General features: G+C 56.0%; 6 protein-coding genes across 6 annotated transcripts; 4 read left to right on the plus strand and 2 right to left on the minus strand.

Moving 5' to 3' along the window:
• Positions 1–807: 807 nt before the first annotated feature.
• F5144DRAFT_553544 (uncharacterized protein) lies at positions 808–1,931 on the plus strand. Its single transcript, XM_066787805.1, has one exon. The coding sequence runs from the start codon at positions 1,148–1,150 to the stop codon at positions 1,568–1,570; it is 423 nt and encodes a 140-aa protein (XP_066647895.1). The 5' UTR covers positions 808–1,147; the 3' UTR covers positions 1,571–1,931.
• Positions 1,899–4,658, minus strand: F5144DRAFT_10375 (HSF-type DNA-binding-domain-containing protein). Its single transcript, XM_066782092.1, has 6 exons — positions 4,527–4,658; positions 4,377–4,449; positions 4,167–4,307; positions 3,238–4,104; positions 2,991–3,186; positions 1,899–2,928 (listed from the first exon to the last, which is right to left on the minus strand). Exons 2-6 carry the CDS (start codon positions 4,446–4,448, stop codon positions 2,228–2,230), a joined length of 1,977 nt encoding a protein of 658 aa, XP_066647896.1. The 5' UTR covers position 4,449; positions 4,527–4,658; the 3' UTR covers positions 1,899–2,227.
• A 984-nt stretch (positions 4,659–5,642) lies between these two features.
• Positions 5,643–6,080, plus strand: F5144DRAFT_542765 (uncharacterized protein; the record flags this gene model as incomplete). The annotated part of the gene is made up of 2 exons (XM_066787203.1): positions 5,643–5,874; positions 5,968–6,080. The coding sequence occupies 2 exons, from the start codon at positions 5,643–5,645 to the stop codon at positions 6,078–6,080; spliced, it is 345 nt and encodes a 114-aa protein (XP_066647897.1).
• A 95-nt stretch (positions 6,081–6,175) lies between these two features.
• Positions 6,176–7,248, plus strand: F5144DRAFT_10463 (uncharacterized protein). Its single transcript, XM_066782094.1, has 2 exons — positions 6,176–6,325; positions 6,378–7,248. The coding sequence occupies exon 2, from the start codon at positions 6,481–6,483 to the stop codon at positions 7,120–7,122; it is 642 nt and encodes a 213-aa protein (XP_066647898.1). The 5' UTR covers positions 6,176–6,325; positions 6,378–6,480; the 3' UTR covers positions 7,123–7,248.
• Positions 7,249–11,481, minus strand: F5144DRAFT_10305 (uncharacterized protein). Its single transcript, XM_066782089.1, has 4 exons — positions 10,902–11,481; positions 10,693–10,841; positions 8,551–10,643; positions 7,249–8,492 (listed from the first exon to the last, which is right to left on the minus strand). Exons 1-4 carry the CDS (start codon positions 11,334–11,336, stop codon positions 7,375–7,377), a joined length of 3,795 nt encoding a protein of 1,264 aa, XP_066647899.1. The 5' UTR covers positions 11,337–11,481; the 3' UTR covers positions 7,249–7,374.
• Positions 11,482–12,775: 1,294 nt separating this feature from the next.
• Positions 12,776–14,583, plus strand: F5144DRAFT_597145 (uncharacterized protein; the record flags this gene model as incomplete). Its single annotated transcript, XM_066790852.1, has 6 exons — positions 12,776–13,057; positions 13,111–13,205; positions 13,262–13,358; positions 13,413–13,594; positions 13,653–13,885; positions 13,949–14,583. The coding sequence occupies 6 exons, from the start codon at positions 12,776–12,778 to the stop codon at positions 14,581–14,583; spliced, it is 1,524 nt and encodes a 507-aa protein (XP_066647900.1).
• Between the last annotated feature and the right edge of the window lie 247 nt (positions 14,584–14,830).

Raw genomic sequence — 14,830 nt, forward strand, 5'->3', positions numbered from 1 at the left:
CGAGCGTTGCACCGTTTCACATGAACCTCGTAGTTATGCCATCGAACCATTCCTTCGAGAGACGATCATGGCCTTTGCGGCCACTTGATTTTGAGAGACCCTGTTGTTCTACTGCAACGGCGCGGCGGCCCAGCCCGGCCCAGCCCCAGCGCCGAGCGTCCAGAACGAGCCAGGCCCCATGAAAATGGGGGAAACCTGCATGATTACCGGCCGAGCTTACGTAGCGCCGTAACACGGCGGGAGCTCGAATTCCGTGCAGCACGCAGTTTTGGCGTTTCGTGACAAGCATCTCCGGAGCATGACGGACAGGGACAGGGCTGATACGACGTGTGTGCGCTCAAGGGGGAGAAGAAGAAGAAGAAGAAGCAGAGAAGAAAAAAACACTCCCCTGTTTTTCCCACAGAAAGGGTCCCTGTCTCCCGATCAGGAACACACCCGTCATCCCCCATGCCGCCCACCAGTGACTCTCGCTTGCCTCACGAGATCGCGAGACTAAAGCAGCCACCAGCCGAACGAGCCAACGGCAGCGTAGAGCGGGCTACGAGCGTGAGCCGGCGAGAAAAAGCCCACTTCACTACCGAGCCAACTACAGATCTGTACACACGGCGCTAGGTAGGGCTGGACCACTCCAGACCTCCAGTCCAGCCCACGCTAAAGCAGCAGCCCCCATCGTCCAGCTGTAGGAAGTTCCCGCCCAGCAGGCGAACGGACCAGTCCGGGGGCCGGCACTACCTACGCTTGGTTTCAGAGAGGGCATATAAATAACAACCCACTGCCCCCCCCCCCCCCCCCCCTCCTCTCCCCTCCGCCCGCGCGCCAACCGGCCGGAGAGCTTATCGTGGTTGCTTGCCCCGGGCGCAGTTTGCCAGTAGTTAACTCTGTACATACATGAGGACGGACTTCCTTCCCGCCCAGGCCTTCAGTTTTCCCTTCCTACTCAGCGCACACCCACCACCCAAAACCGGATAGATCTGTCTGTTCTAGACCCCGGACCCTGTTTCACCTTGCAACCACAGGCCTGTTCATCCCATGTCGGTGTTCCCGCTCTTCCCGCAGGCGCGGTTGGTGACTGGGGAGGGGACTGGGGTTCTCGTGTGCTGGTAGGGATGGTCAGGGTAAGGTGTGTGAGTGGGCCGGGCTGGTGCCGATGGGATTCATACATATCCCCATCAGTGCCCGCCCGCCCTTTTTCTATTTGTTTGTTTTTCCTTCCCTTCCTCCCCTGCTTGGCTCGGGATGTCCTTCTGTTTCTTCCTTTCGTGCTCAGGTCAGCCATCACCATAACGACGACATGGCTGGTCCTGCCTTACTGTCTCATCGCACTTGTCGGACAGGCACCACAGCAAGCATGAGCGTCTTACCTAGCCATTCTTCGCTCGAAGACCTCTCGCACTTACACTCTCCCCCCCACCCAAGCCGCCTCAAACCATGTGGTTACAGAAGGGGGAGGTTCACGAATACCACCGATGGTCCACACCCTGACCGGCGCCAACACGCCGGCTGTCAGCCACCGCGAGGAAGTCACTTACGCACGTCGCCAGTTTCGACTCGAAGATCTTTCAAACTCTGAGCACACTCAGCTTCACACGGCCTCAGACCGCGTCCCCAGAACTGACGGCCGATCAAGACAACCCGGTGAAGACAACTAGGATATCACACCAGCGACGGGCTCGCGAAAAAAATACCTAACCAACGCCCATCCATTGCTCCTCTGGTCGGCACTAACTACTGATAATAATATACAGAGCCCCAGGTCGACCCAGACCCGCTTCATCCCAAACCACTTGTTGGCCAGACCCCGATCCAACGCGTGCGCGCCATGGCATGCTATAAGATACGCTTCGACGATATACCCAACGCCGAACCAAAATGTCGCCTCGCACCTCGTGGGTGCCGACTTACCCCTTCACCCCCCCACCGCGCCAACCCCGACCGACCCCATTCGATTTGATGCGAGCTGCAAGTTCCCCCTTCCGATACTAGACTCAAAAACTAGATCCAAAAAACTATACCCAAAATTCGATGCGAAGGCCGGCTTCGAAGACCAGATTCGAACCCCGACCCCCTTTTCACCGACCGATCGTCGGAAACTCACCCACGTCTTTAGTACTTCACCCGTCCTCAGTGTCGACCAACCCCCGGACGCGACACCGAATACTCCACCAACGCAGAAGGACGGACGGGGCAAACAACCACCCGCTCACCTCTCGCTTAATGCAGATATGCATTATTGTTGCCCATACCCACCACCAGCGCCCTGCCCCGCCACGGGCCCGTACAGCCGCTGCCTCTTCTCGGGCCGTTCCTCGGCGGTGTTGCCGGCGACCTGCATGCCCGCCATGCGTGCGTTCTCCGCCATTCCACGCATGGCTTGGGCCTGCGCCTGCGCATGGGCTGCCTGGGCTTGGGCTGTCTGCACCACTTGCGCTTGTGCCGCCTGGGCTACCTGGGCTGCTTGCGGGCCGGTGACTTGCTGCGACATCATGTACCCGGGATAACCGCCCTGTTGGTGAGGGAGCTGGTGGTGCGGGTGATGCTGCGTTTGGGGCGGTGGGCGCTGTGAGCCGCCCGGGGTGAGCACCATACCGCCGGGTCCGCTGCCGACGGCGTTCATGTAGCCGCCGGGGGTGCCGTCAAGGTTTGGTGCGTTCTGGTGCATCTGGCTCGGGGAGTGCCAGGACGAGACGGTGGATGGCGATTGGAGAGGAGTATTTTCAAATTTGACCTGGGGCATCCCCCCCATCGCGGCGGGACCGAAGCCGCCCTGGTGGGGAGTGCCGTGCCCACCGGCGACGGTTTGGCTGAGGTCATCGCCTCCGACGACGCCGCCGGCGGGTTGTGGGTCCTTGAGCATGCTGGGAAGATGCTTTCGGAGAATGCGAGCCATGCCCTCGCGGGTGAACGGCTTGGCTAGAACGTCGTTCATGCCTGTGGGGTTGTTAGTTGGTGATCGGAAAAGGTGAGTTGTCCGTTGAGGGAGTAGGACTGACCGAACTGGAAGTAGGTCGCGATGTCTTCCTGCCGGATATTCGACGTCATGGCCACCATGGGAACCTGGGGCACGACCATCCGAATCATAGCCGTGGCCGACACACCGTCCATCCGGGGCATGATAATGTCCATAAAGATCAGGTCAAAGCGCTCCGCGCTCTGGTTGACGCTTTGGATAGCGGAAAGACCATCGCCCTGGGAGACATGTTAACTGTGTTCGGCAGTGAAATCATCGCTATTACTTACGGCAGTGTCGACGGTACAGCCCATGCTGGTTAGGAACTTGGACCCTATCCTCGCACACGTTTTATCATCCTCAACGAGTAGAATATGCGGCTTCTTGCCGTGCCACATGTTTTCTTTGAGCGGCGGGGTGGTTTGTGACGGAGCCTCCACCTGCATGTTGGGGTTGCTGAGGGGTCGGCTGTATGGAATATTGTTGATGTGATCCGCATGAAAGGGATCGATGCCCGTCGTCTGTCCCACCGGGTACACCATGTGCCGAGGGTCGTTTAGAGGATCGACCATCGGGATACCTGCGCCAGGGGGGGCAAACATGACAGACGAGCCAGCCGAATCGGCCGGTGATCCGTTTTGGTTGTATGCCATAGACAGCCTCTCGAGCTCTTTGTCCGCTTGGACATCCGGGGACACGCCGTTGAGAATTTCCCTGGCTCGCCGCAACTCGGGTGCCGGCTCGTCCGCCCCATCCGGCAAGAAACTCATCGCCCCCGCATGGAAGTTCTGACCCGCCTGGCCCGAATGGCTAGACTGGGCCGAATGACGGCTGTTCCGTCGGCGGTCCTCCACGTTGTTCAGATGCGTGATCAGCTCGTTCGATGCCTGGCTCTGGGCCCTAACCATCTTTTGCAAACTTAACACCTCGCTAACAAGCAGCCTATTCGTCTTTTCGAGTTCAAAGTACTGTTCTTGTAGCGCCTGTATCTGATGTTGGGTTGCCGTGAGCGACTCGCTCAAGACGACGATCTGCTGCGATGCTGGGAACGCATCATCGGCCGATGGGGCTTTCCTCTGGGCTGGTGCCTTCCTTCGAATGTTATCCAGATTGTCTTTCCCGTCGGCCCTGAACTCAGGATGCCGGAACTCCCATGCCTTCTCATCCCAACCGTTAGCACACACAACCCTCTTGTCCAAGGATCGCCGAGGTAACCTACATCCCGCCCGTACGGCGGTTCGCCGCTCTCCTCGTTATGCCTGACTTTATGGAAGTCATACTTGTTTAATTGGCGGACGAAACTTGCGAAGTTGCTGTGTTTAAAGTGTTTCGGGAGGATGGTCTTGGTAAATTTCTCGTTCTGCCACCGATGATTAGTATGAGCGCGCTCCCACAAGCGGGACGCCGTGCTTCCGGACCACAAGCGTACCTCCAAAACCACAAAGCTATCGCCCTCGGCGTTCCATCGTACTACCGAATTGTATGTGGGATCCTCGAGCATTCTGCGACGTCATGGGTGAGTATGTATGTCGGGTCAAAGGGGCGAGTAGGGGAGGTCGTTGCAGAGGATTCATCGTACTTGTAGAGTTTGCGCACCTAGGGGAGGGGGACGACGTGTTAGTTGCGCTGCACTTGATAATTCCATCTCAACATGTGAAGACGGCGGGACGGTGCTCACAAAGTCGCTGGAGTTGCTTGCGGCCGGCGCGGCGCTCGCGTCGCTTTCGGCGGGCGGCATGATTGCGGCCAGGATAGTTGAAATCCGCACCTAAGCCGTCAATACCTCTCGAGGGCAGCGCAGGCGTTGCGATATGGTCAATGCAGTCGAGATAACTGAAACTGATAATGGCGGCTGATATCGCCTGGCGGTTGGATATGCGCAGAAAGAGGCTGGAACCAGATAAGAAACAATCACAAGCAGAGGTGCACAGTTTGAAGATTGCCCCCTTCCAGGTTCTCTCATCCCCACAAGAGAGGAATGCGACTACTTCCCTGGTCCGAGCTGCGAGTGGGTCCCGTTTCCTGTTAAGGTCGCGTACCATAGGCCCGGCTAGACTTAGCCCAAGTAACGGCCCGCTTCGCGACGTAATGCACACGAGGCGGGGGATCGAGACTCGTGTACGGCTGTGTTTCTCGATCTACAAAATTAAATGTGCTGTGGTTGTCCTGTTCGTGATGCAGACATGATCTGATGCAAACTATGGCCTGGCTTTGGCTTTCCGTTGATGGCACGAGTCATTTGGAGCCACAACGGGTGTGGGGAGCCGTCTTAGCGCTGCGGGAGCTGAACCGAAGCCGAGAGGGTGACTTTGGTCTGCAACAGCGGGGCGATGTCTAGACTCGGCGAATAGGACGTTACCTAGGATCACCTGTCAAGGTGGAATGATGCGGAACTGTTGATGAAGGGAAATCATCGGCAAAAGAAAATGGACAAAAAAAAGCCCAACCTCCGTGGAGACCTTAGTTGAGGTTGCACGCCACAGTTGACAGTTGACAGGCGAGGACGAATAGAGAGGTGGCAGGGCGAGCGTGGGAGGAGCGTGGGAGTGCCAGTGGGAAACAGCCCGAGCGGGGTGGTGTGAGATTCGACCTTTGTGCAGGACTCGCTCGACCCTGCAAGTGGAAACATGGTACGAAGCAGATCACCAAGACGGGACGGGGCAAACCTTACGAGGCGAGCGAGACAAGAAGGGTAATGGCGATGACTTGTTCTGGCCTGTTCTATTGTTTGTTTGTTGGATGTTTTCGTCTGTTCTACTGGACCCTCTCCGGGGATGATGCCTTCCGGGTCCTCGATCTCGATGGCGGACGTTTTGATTCTCAGATCTTCGAGTCGCAAAAGCCTGGGCGGTTTGTTCCCCCAAATCAATCCCGACGCGGTGGCGTCAAGTTCTTGGCTCCTTGGGTTGATGAGCTGCACAAGCAAGGTAGGACCCCTGGAGCCTGACAGGCCAAGACCCTGGCCTCTGGGCATGCAGCGCTCTCATGATTTGCTGCACTGGATCTTGGGCTGTCAACAGGGATCCTGGGAGCCGAGACCGACACCGAACTGAAGAAGGCCGTTCTCGACTTCTTTCGACCCCAAAGCGATGGGAAAGCTTGGAGTAGCCGTGGGAGAGCTGAGAGGTTCTAAGAAGAGAAGTGGGTGATTCAAGTAACAACGCCTGAATTGATCAAACAAACAAACAACACCGCCATCCCCGATGTTAACAACCACATTCAGAGCATCTTCAAATCCCTGCTTCCTGTGTCCAGGAGTTATCCTATGTACACAGTACATATTTGACTAACCTGCACTATACTTTGGTGCCAAAGCATCTGCTTCTTTCGTCATCGCTTCAACTGGCTCATCATCATCCCCTCTTCCGGTCTTGACAAGTATATTTCGCATCACTTCATAACTCGCAAAAATCGTTAACTCAACTCCCAGCACCGAATAATTAACCACCAGGCCACCTTAACTTCCCGATCCAAATTGACTGCCAACTCGTCTCACCCGAACAGTCAGCAGTATTGGTCGGCCGTGCTGCCAAATGAAGTCTCTTCTTGCCGTGCTAACAGCCCTCAACGCAACCGAACGCTCACCTGACCAACAAACACAACTCTCTCACCCCCAAAACCCGTGCCGATACCCGAGCAGGCCGGGTGCTGGGAAGACAAGAGGGCTCTGCGACCAGAAAAGGCAACCCGTGCTGCCACCGAACCCAGCAGGGATCGGCATGCCTTCCATCCACAGGTTTTCAGCCTTTTTTTTTCCTGGTTGCGTTTTCCCAACCGCCAAGACTCGTAGAGTGGAAGGCCTCGCTGGCCTTGCCGGTTTCCGGCACACCGACAAGATCGAACGGAGCGAGCCCTTCCTTTCACCGCAGGCCACGGGTTGTTGTTGTGGACCTCGACCGGGTATCCAACCGTGCCATGCCATGCCAGCCAGCCCAACCTTCTTGAATATGTCCAAAGACAAGAAGAGGTTGGCTAAGAATAGATACTTGCTCAAGGTAACATTGGTACCATCAAGACAAGACAAGAGTTCGGAAGCGGACAACAACTCCGCAACAAGAGTCTCTCTCGTCTCGGCTGCTCAGTTCAAGATCTTGTCACGAAGCAGCCAGTTAGCTAGTTGCACACGCCAAAGTATGTATGCGTATGGCCGTGCGTCGCCCAGTGATACCAAATAGTGGTTGGTTGTCAACAAACACTCACTCTATCACACCTTTTCAAATAAATCTCGAAACAATCGTTGCATTACCCACAAACGCCGTGCTATGGTGACCCTCTCTCTCTCTCGTCTTTACGTAAGATACAAAACCTACAGCAACCCAAAAAGACTGGACATCACCACCTCAAAAAGCAGAACCCAATCTTGATGCCTAATTTTCCATGTTCACCATCCACCTCCCTCTCCCCCCTCTCCCTTCCTCCAACGAAATCTAATACCCCAGAACCTTCTGCCCCTTAACCTTCTCCTTCCCCACCTCCGCCCCCTGCGTCGAGAACGCACAGTATTTATCCTTGATCGCCACGACCTCGTACGTGCCCTCCTGGCTGGCGCGGATGACCTTGCTGTGCTCGTGGCTCACGTCGTGGCGGGTCTCGAGCACCTGGCTCTTCTGGCCCTTGCGGGCGTTGGTGCTGCGCGTGTAGGTGAACTCGAAGGGCGGGGTGCCCCAGAACTCGAAGAGGATCTCGACCTCGCCGCCCTCGTGGATGTCGACGCGCGCGTTGCGGCCCTGGCTGATGCGCACCGCCGGCATCGGGTGGATCGCCTTGGCGATGCGCACCGGCGCCCGGCACTCGCTGGCCTTGTCGGCGATGGTCGTGATGGCGAACTCGCCCGGCGACTCGGCCACGCGCCGGAAGTTGGTGGTTGGTGACCGCGCCTTGCGCTCCACCCCGTCGAACGTGTACCACACCTCGAACGGCGGCGTGCCCGAGAGCGTGTACGAGATGCGCTCGCCCACGCAGTAGTCCGTGCGCGTCTCGAGCGGGTAGATGGTGGGCGCCTCGAACATCTGGACCTGCACTGCGGGCCCGCCGAGCTCCGCCATTGAGTGGCAGCCGCTGCCGTCCTTGACGTCGCGGATGCGGATTTGCTGCGTGCCGAGCCGGAGCTGGTGCCGCGGGATGCGAATTTCGTACGTGTGCGAGTTGATGGCCGGCGTGCGGTAGATCTCGGGCACTGCAGCGCTCTGGTGCTTGAGCTCGATCTCCAGGGCGAAGGGAGGGACGCCTGTCAGCGCGACCGGGATGCCGTCTTCGTTATCCTGCTCTGACTTGCAGTACTTGAATGTCTGTCCGGGCTTGACGAAGGCCGCTGACGGCTTTCGGTTCACTTTCTGTTTGACCACCAGCGGCTTGAAGTGGCGAGCGCTGCTATACAAGTGGTCTTCCAGAGCGGTGAATTTGTATTTGTATGTGCCTGCCTTGGACGTATCCGCCTGGATAGTTTCCTTCCCAAGTGTGGCGTCGAATTTCCGTTTGCTCAGTGCGCTAGACCCTTGGAGAGGTTGGTGGCGGACCTCGTATTCCACGGTGTATGGGGGTGTTCCTAAGCACGCCGTTAGTTTCACATGTCACTCGAGCCTTGGAGGTGTTGGATGGCTTACCTTGCAGAGCGACTTCGAAGCCCGACACATCGCCCTCGCAGACATCTTCTAAGGCGAAACCGCCGTCTGTCTGGCTAACGCCGTGTGACAACGGCACAGCCATTTCGGGCCGAGGATACCAGTCGAGCTCAAACTTGGATGCCTTGGCGTCGACGACTCCGTGGCACTGGTTATCCCAAACATCCGTGATTGTGTAAACGCCACGGGCATCGACGCCGAGGAACCCGTTGTCGCTCCTAACCGTCCGTTCGAAAACCTTCGGATTGTCTTCCGGCCCGTCGTTGGTGTTGGTGTAGAAGATTCTCCACGGCCCTTCCCCAGTAAGGCGGACCGGGAGCTTCGCCGTTGCACCCTCGACAGCCAGCATCTTTCGCTTGCCCTCGACTTGACCAAAAGCAGCGCGTGGGCTCTGGCGCCTCACAGCAATCTTGAGCTCCTCCTGCAAGAAGTTCCTGCAGCCCCTCTTATCCTGAACACTCGTCAAGCCCAAGGTGTACTCGCCGCCTTGCGTCAGCGGCTTGGTCTTAATTTGATACGTACTCTCTTGAATACCAGTGGCCTTGTGCTGCTTCCTTTTCCCGTCGTGGATGATCTCCCATTCAAGCGTGAATGGGGCATCGCCGAGGAGCAGGATTTCAGTTGTGACCTCGTCGCCTAAACAGGCGCTCACCTTGCCCGATCTGTGTTGGATAAGGGCCGACGCTGCCGGTTTGACGTCCTGTTCTAAGACATACTCAGATCCGGTGAGTCTCCGGCCCCTGTTGTAAATGTCGTCGCCGATGTGGGTGAAGATGTACTTGTGATGTCCGGCAACACGGGGGATAAGATCCATCTGGTATCGCAGGCCGGGAATGTTGATCCTCTCAGACCGACGATCGCCATTGGAGATAACGTCGTATCTGACAACGAAAGGCGGTGTTCCGATCAAATCCATGTCCACGCGCAGGCCGATCGAATTACCGGCACATGTGTCGGGAATCTCCTCGGTGCGCAGGGTGACTTTGGGCTCGAGAGGGTTAAGTAGCAGGCAAGAAGAGGGCTCTTGAACTTCGCCCTCACACGAGCTGGCAGACACGGACTTCAGAGTGTACAGACCGGGGGCGGAAATAAACGGCCGGTCACGGGCGTTCTTTGCGTTGTACGTGCCCGTAGTGACAACATCGCCGTGGTCACCGCTTTCGGTGAGGGTATCGATAGGTGAGAAAGTCCAGGCTAGCGTATGTGCTGTGACGTCGGGGGTCTGGCCAGCGATCTTGAAGCGGACGGGCAGCTCCTTGGATTCACCCTTGGCGACCTTGAGCGGTCTCCTCAAGTCGCAGCCCTCGAGCCGTACTTGTGGGCGCTCCTTGACAACGAAGTTTTGCACGAGATGCTTGGGCTTGGGCTTTGCATCCGGGTCCTCGACTGAAGGCTCATACTTGACAAGGTTCCCGAATCCGTCTTGGACCTCGTCTACAGAGTATTGCCACTCTCCGCTGGCGTGCATGGATTCGTTGAGGCTGACAGGCACCCGCTGTGGCCTGGCCCAAGAGATATCCTCGTCATCCAAACTGATCATACTCGTCGAACGCAGGGCACCAAGAGGGGATGTGAAGCCTTCTGGCTGCAAGCTCTGGAAATGGAAGCTGTGGTCCTTCCCGTTGATTGTACGGCTGTACTTGATCTTCAGCGGCGGCGTTCCCTCAACCCGAAGGGGGAGGTCCGAAAGATCGCCCACGCAGCGTCCTTGCGCGACTGAGCCGACCCAGGCCTTTGGGCAAGGCACGACGAACGTTTGAGGGTTTTTCCGTTGGACCTCCAGCTTGTACTCATCGAGGACCCGTCCCAGCTGGTAAACTCCAGGCTTCTTCACTTGGTAATCGAATTGAACCACGCTTTGGACCCCCTCTTGGCTTTCCCGCTTCGCTTTGCGTTCGATGTCCCGAATTTGCACCCTTGACAGTTTGATGGTCTCTTGTTGGTTCGTTTCAAGATCGGTGCGGATAAGCTCGACTTCGACCGGAATGGTGGCGTTGAAAAATATGGGCAACGGCACCGTCTTACGGTCGCCACCCAAGCAGAAGGGGTGAAGTTCAGGGTTCAGTACAGCGGAACTAACACGGTCAGCATATGACGAAAGAGGCCGGAGGGCCTTTTACTTACCCTTCCGGGAGAATGTTGATGACTTGGCGGCCCATAATCAGCGAGGAATTGTGTAGAATGTTGGACACCTTCACATTGTGCTCCGAGATGGCGAGCTCGCGGTCGTAGAAGACTTTGACGAATCCGAGAATCCATACCTGCCAGGGGAACTGTACAACCGTTAGCACGCTTGCGCTTCATAGCGTTGAAGACTTCTCGGGACTTCATACCCCGATATTAAACATAAGCAGCCAGTCGAAAAGGGCATGGAAGAAGAATGCCACAACCACGAACGACTGCGACAGCTCAAGCCATGGTATCCTCAGCTCCGGTAGCCCAAAGAGAAAGGCGCAATCTATTGCGATCCATTTCAAAAAGAGCCAGAAGGATTCCGTGTCCTCCTCCACCAACTGTGCCCAGTCGTAGAACTTCCAGGCAAAAAGGGCGACATAAAAGCCAAAGGCGTAGAGACGCTGTGTCGGGGCATCGAGTATGTGTAGCGGGACTACGGGCGCAGAACTCGCTGCTGCTGGCGTCCCTCGCTGGGGCGCGACTGGTAGAGGGCTCGTACGATTTGTCGAGGAAGCCGGTGCCCTCGCAGGACCTCTTTTTGAGGTTACCTGGGGCGTCTGTGGAAAGGCGCCGATGGGGGATTCGCCGCTCATGGCATGCCGAGTTGGGGGGGGTCTTGATTGTGTCTCCGAAAGAATGTTGAGAATTTGCCGAGCAATAAAGAAAAATATGCTACTCGTTCGTTTGTTCGTTTGTTCCTTCGTCGAGATCTTGGGGTTCTGCCCCGGGTTCGATCGAGCTTGTCGAGAACACAAAAGAAGCTGGTGATTACGAGGCACGAGCCAGGCCAGGGACTGGAGCAGTAGCTGGCTGGGTATTATTGATTCGTCGGTGTTCGTTGTTGGAGTCGCGGTGTAGCTCTCGCTTCCACTCGTCGCATTCTGCTAAAGTTGCAAGCCAAAATTTAACCTCGACTTGTTATCGCTGCACGTCGAGACGCGCTCCAGTTTGTGCCGCGCTGTGGTTTGTTGCAGCAACGAGACAGGGGGCCTGTTCCCGGTGAACAGTGCTGGTTGTGATTGGCCGATTGGCTGTCAGAGCTCCGACAGAGCCCCACTCTTTGGATTGAAGCTGCTAAAGACGAACCAACTCCGTACACCCCACACTGAACTTGAACTGTCCCTGTGGACTCGACACAGTAAACTGTGGACCAGCATCGTTTCTAACTATCATGGAAGCTTTCCCGCCCTTGAATTGCTAGACGTGCCCATGCCGGGACTGCGTTTCGTAACCGCTTTCCATGTATGATACTATCGTAGCACTTACGTAGGGAAATTGACATTGACTTAAAACTAGGCCATTCAGTTACCGTATCTCAAATCAGCGGGGTATGTAACTATTGTGCTTCGATACAATAACTGCTTGATTATTCAACATCAATACAGCTCTTGATATCTCAACAATAACACACAAAAAAAGCAATTAAATCATTTCTCTTGAACTTGGACCGCGAGGTCACTCGATTATTAACGTTGGGTCAAATTATATCGGCTCATACATTCGCTTTCTCGCTCACACTTGTGCATTTTCACCACCAATCCAACCCAGTCCCCAAATACCTACCTGCCATAGGTATCGACCGCTTGCTCTTCTGCAGTGAGTGAAGACTCCCTTGACTCTTGTCACATTAGAAATTTTCAACTAATTCTGGGAAAGGAAAACCAGAACCTTTCAATGGTCCCGCTTTTCACAAGTGACCAGAAATTTTGAAGAACGGGTAGCTTGTGTGGGTGAGCTTTCAAGCAAACGCAGAACACCCCGGTCGTACTTGACCACATCTTCAAACCCTTCAACTTCGCCATCTTGAACGAGATGTGCTGAGTGGGGGCGTGGTCAGTATCAAAACAGCAACACGCGCGCGGCGCGTCATTTCCAAACGAATCAATAGCTAGTATCTCTTCTACCACGTCTCTACGACCGCCTCGGACCCAGATCAGACCACATCAGCTCCGCCGGCATCTTTCTTTCGCGGCGCCTTTTGTACAACGTTTTTGGAATGGCACAAAACCATACTAAAGACACCCACGTCGAGATGGCGACTCCGGGGAGAAACACCGATGTGGGTTCCCCTCTTCCCCTGCGGCGGTCCGGTCGGGCACGAAAGAGGCGATCCGACCATTCAGAGGATGCCGACTACAACAAGGAACCATTGCCTACGTCGCGTCCCTCGACCGAAACTCGGCGGAATCCGAAGCGACGGGCGGCCCCGGAGGCGTTCGACGTGCCCGACAACCTCCTCGAGGCATCTCTGGGACCTTGGAAGGAGAATGAGCAGGCTGAGTGGGCCAGCTGGATCGAGTTGGAATCCGATCCGGTCCGTTCTGCCTTGCTTTGCTGTCTTTACTAGCACGAGCTGACAATTTACAGGCTTTCTTCACGGCTATCTTGGGTCGCATTGGCGTCAAGGGAGTGAAAATAGAGGAGGTGCTCTCGGTCGATGAAGACACCTTAGCCACCCTGCCGTTAGTTGCGCCTTTGGACCCAACATACGAAGGGCGACTCAGCTGACTTTCCTCAGTTCTCCGGTTCACGGCTTAGTATTTCTCTACGAGTATGTCGCAGAAAAAAGCGTCGAGGCCACGGAGACAAGCCGTGATGTGTGGTTCGCGAATCAAGTCAGCCACTCTCGTATTCCCCGCCGTGCGGTATGTTGCTGACAACCAACATAGACTACCCATAACGCATGCGCCACCATTGCCTTGCTGAACATCATCATGAATGCAGAAGGCCTAAACCTCGGTGAGGGGCTTCGCAAGTTTAAAGAAGAATCCAAGGACCTATCCCCGCCGCTGCGAGGAAATATGATTACCAATAGCGCTTGGATACGGGTAGCTCATAACTCCTTTGCTCGGTTAGCAACAAACTAATGCTCATAAGCCCCCCTGCCCCCCTAGACTAACATTCTGCAGACGGTTAGACCTCCTCAACGCCGCCCTCAGTCTTCAAAACGACGTAGACGCCGAGAAGAAGAAGAAGCAGGCCAAGGCGGCCGCCGCGAGACAGAAGAAAAGGAACCAACAACGGGCGAAGTCTAAAGCCGGCGGGTCCTCCGATGGTTCCGCCTATCATTTCATCGGGTTTGTTCCGGTAGGGCAAGAGGTATGGCAGCTGGATGGTCTTACCTCAACGCCCGTCTGCATCGGTAAGTCGCCAAGTACCCTCCTCACGTTCCTTTTACCACGTTTCTAACATGACACTGCTGCAGGCGAATACGGCAAGGACCAGCATTGGACCTCGGTGATGCGCCCCGTATTAAAGAAGCGAATGATGCGGTACGAGACCGAGAGGCTTTCCTTCAGCCTTCTCGCGCTCTGCGGCGACCATCTTGCTTCTGTTCGGCAAAAGCTGGCCGCCAACATCCGCAGCCTAGCAGAGCTCAGGGCCAAGCACCATCACGACCCTGGCTGGGAATCCAAAGCCACCCAGGATATTATCCACAACCCCACCGACGAGCGCCTCTCATCCTACCAACTCGACGAGGGGGATATGCAAGCCGTACCCGAGAGCGAGATTAAAAAAGCGCCCTCGAAACCGCAGGAATCTTCTAATTCTGGCCCCTCCTCTTCGTCCCTTTCTACCTCCGTCCCCTCTCCTCCTTCATCCGCTTCCCCGGCCATTAATGGAAGTGACCGCGGGGCGATCGATGCAGCCCTAAAACTTTGGGTAGAACTCGGCGCCGAACAGAAGCGCATCGTGGAGGAATACGACAAGGAGGTCAGGTTGGCCGGCCAGGAATCGCTTGGCCGCACCAAGGACTACACAGCGGCCGTGCACGAGTGGGTTGGGAAGCTAGCCGACCACGGGGTGTTGAAACAGTTGCATAGGGAAGTGCAGGATTAGAATGGGAGGTTGTGCGCTGTGAGGAGAGATGGAAGTGAGATTTGGGGTGGTTGACAAGGGTCTGGTCCGATGGCTTGACGGCCGTTGAAGGTTATTCAAGGGTTGTTATGAGGCGTTTATGGCATGGTAATACCGAGGGGATCGGTCTTCTCTGATCTGGTAGTTTGGGAGAAGCCACGGGTGATTCAAACAGGTCACATCCCAGTCGTCGATGCTGGGCGCTGTTGGAAACGTGGCCGTGTGTTTT

Source organism: Chaetomium tenue (genome assembly GCF_020726465.1).
Source record: "Chaetomium tenue strain MPI-SDFR-AT-0079 chromosome Unknown F5144scaffold_1, whole genome shotgun sequence".
Classification (NCBI taxonomy): Eukaryota; Fungi; Ascomycota; class Sordariomycetes; order Sordariales; family Chaetomiaceae; genus Chaetomium; species Chaetomium tenue.

Excerpts from the sequence above, each read along its gene's own strand:
- F5144DRAFT_10463 (XM_066782094.1), top strand. The coding sequence starts at position 6,481 with ATGAAGTCTCTTCTTGCCGTGCTAACAGCCCTCAACGCAACCGAACGC.
- F5144DRAFT_10375 (XM_066782092.1), bottom strand. The coding sequence starts at position 4,448 with ATGCTCGAGGATCCCACATACAATTCGGTAGTACGATGGAACGCCGAG. Across the intron at positions 4,308-4,376 it reads ATAGCTTTGTGGTTTTGGAG|AACGAGAAATTTACCAAGAC; the intron begins GTACGCTTGTGG and ends CATCGGTGGCAG. Across the intron at positions 3,187-3,237 it reads GCTGTACCGTCGACACTGCC|GGCGATGGTCTTTCCGCTAT; the intron begins GTAAGTAATAGC and ends CATGTCTCCCAG.
- F5144DRAFT_553544 (XM_066787805.1), top strand. The coding sequence starts at position 1,148 with ATGGGATTCATACATATCCCCATCAGTGCCCGCCCGCCCTTTTTCTAT.
- F5144DRAFT_10305 (XM_066782089.1), bottom strand. The coding sequence starts at position 11,336 with ATGAGCGGCGAATCCCCCATCGGCGCCTTTCCACAGACGCCCCAGGTA. Across the intron at positions 10,644-10,692 it reads ATCAACATTCTCCCGGAAGG|TTCCGCTGTACTGAACCCTG; the intron begins GTAAGTAAAAGG and ends TGACCGTGTTAG. Across the intron at positions 8,493-8,550 it reads CTTCGAAGTCGCTCTGCAAG|GAACACCCCCATACACCGTG; the intron begins GTAAGCCATCCA and ends CGGCGTGCTTAG.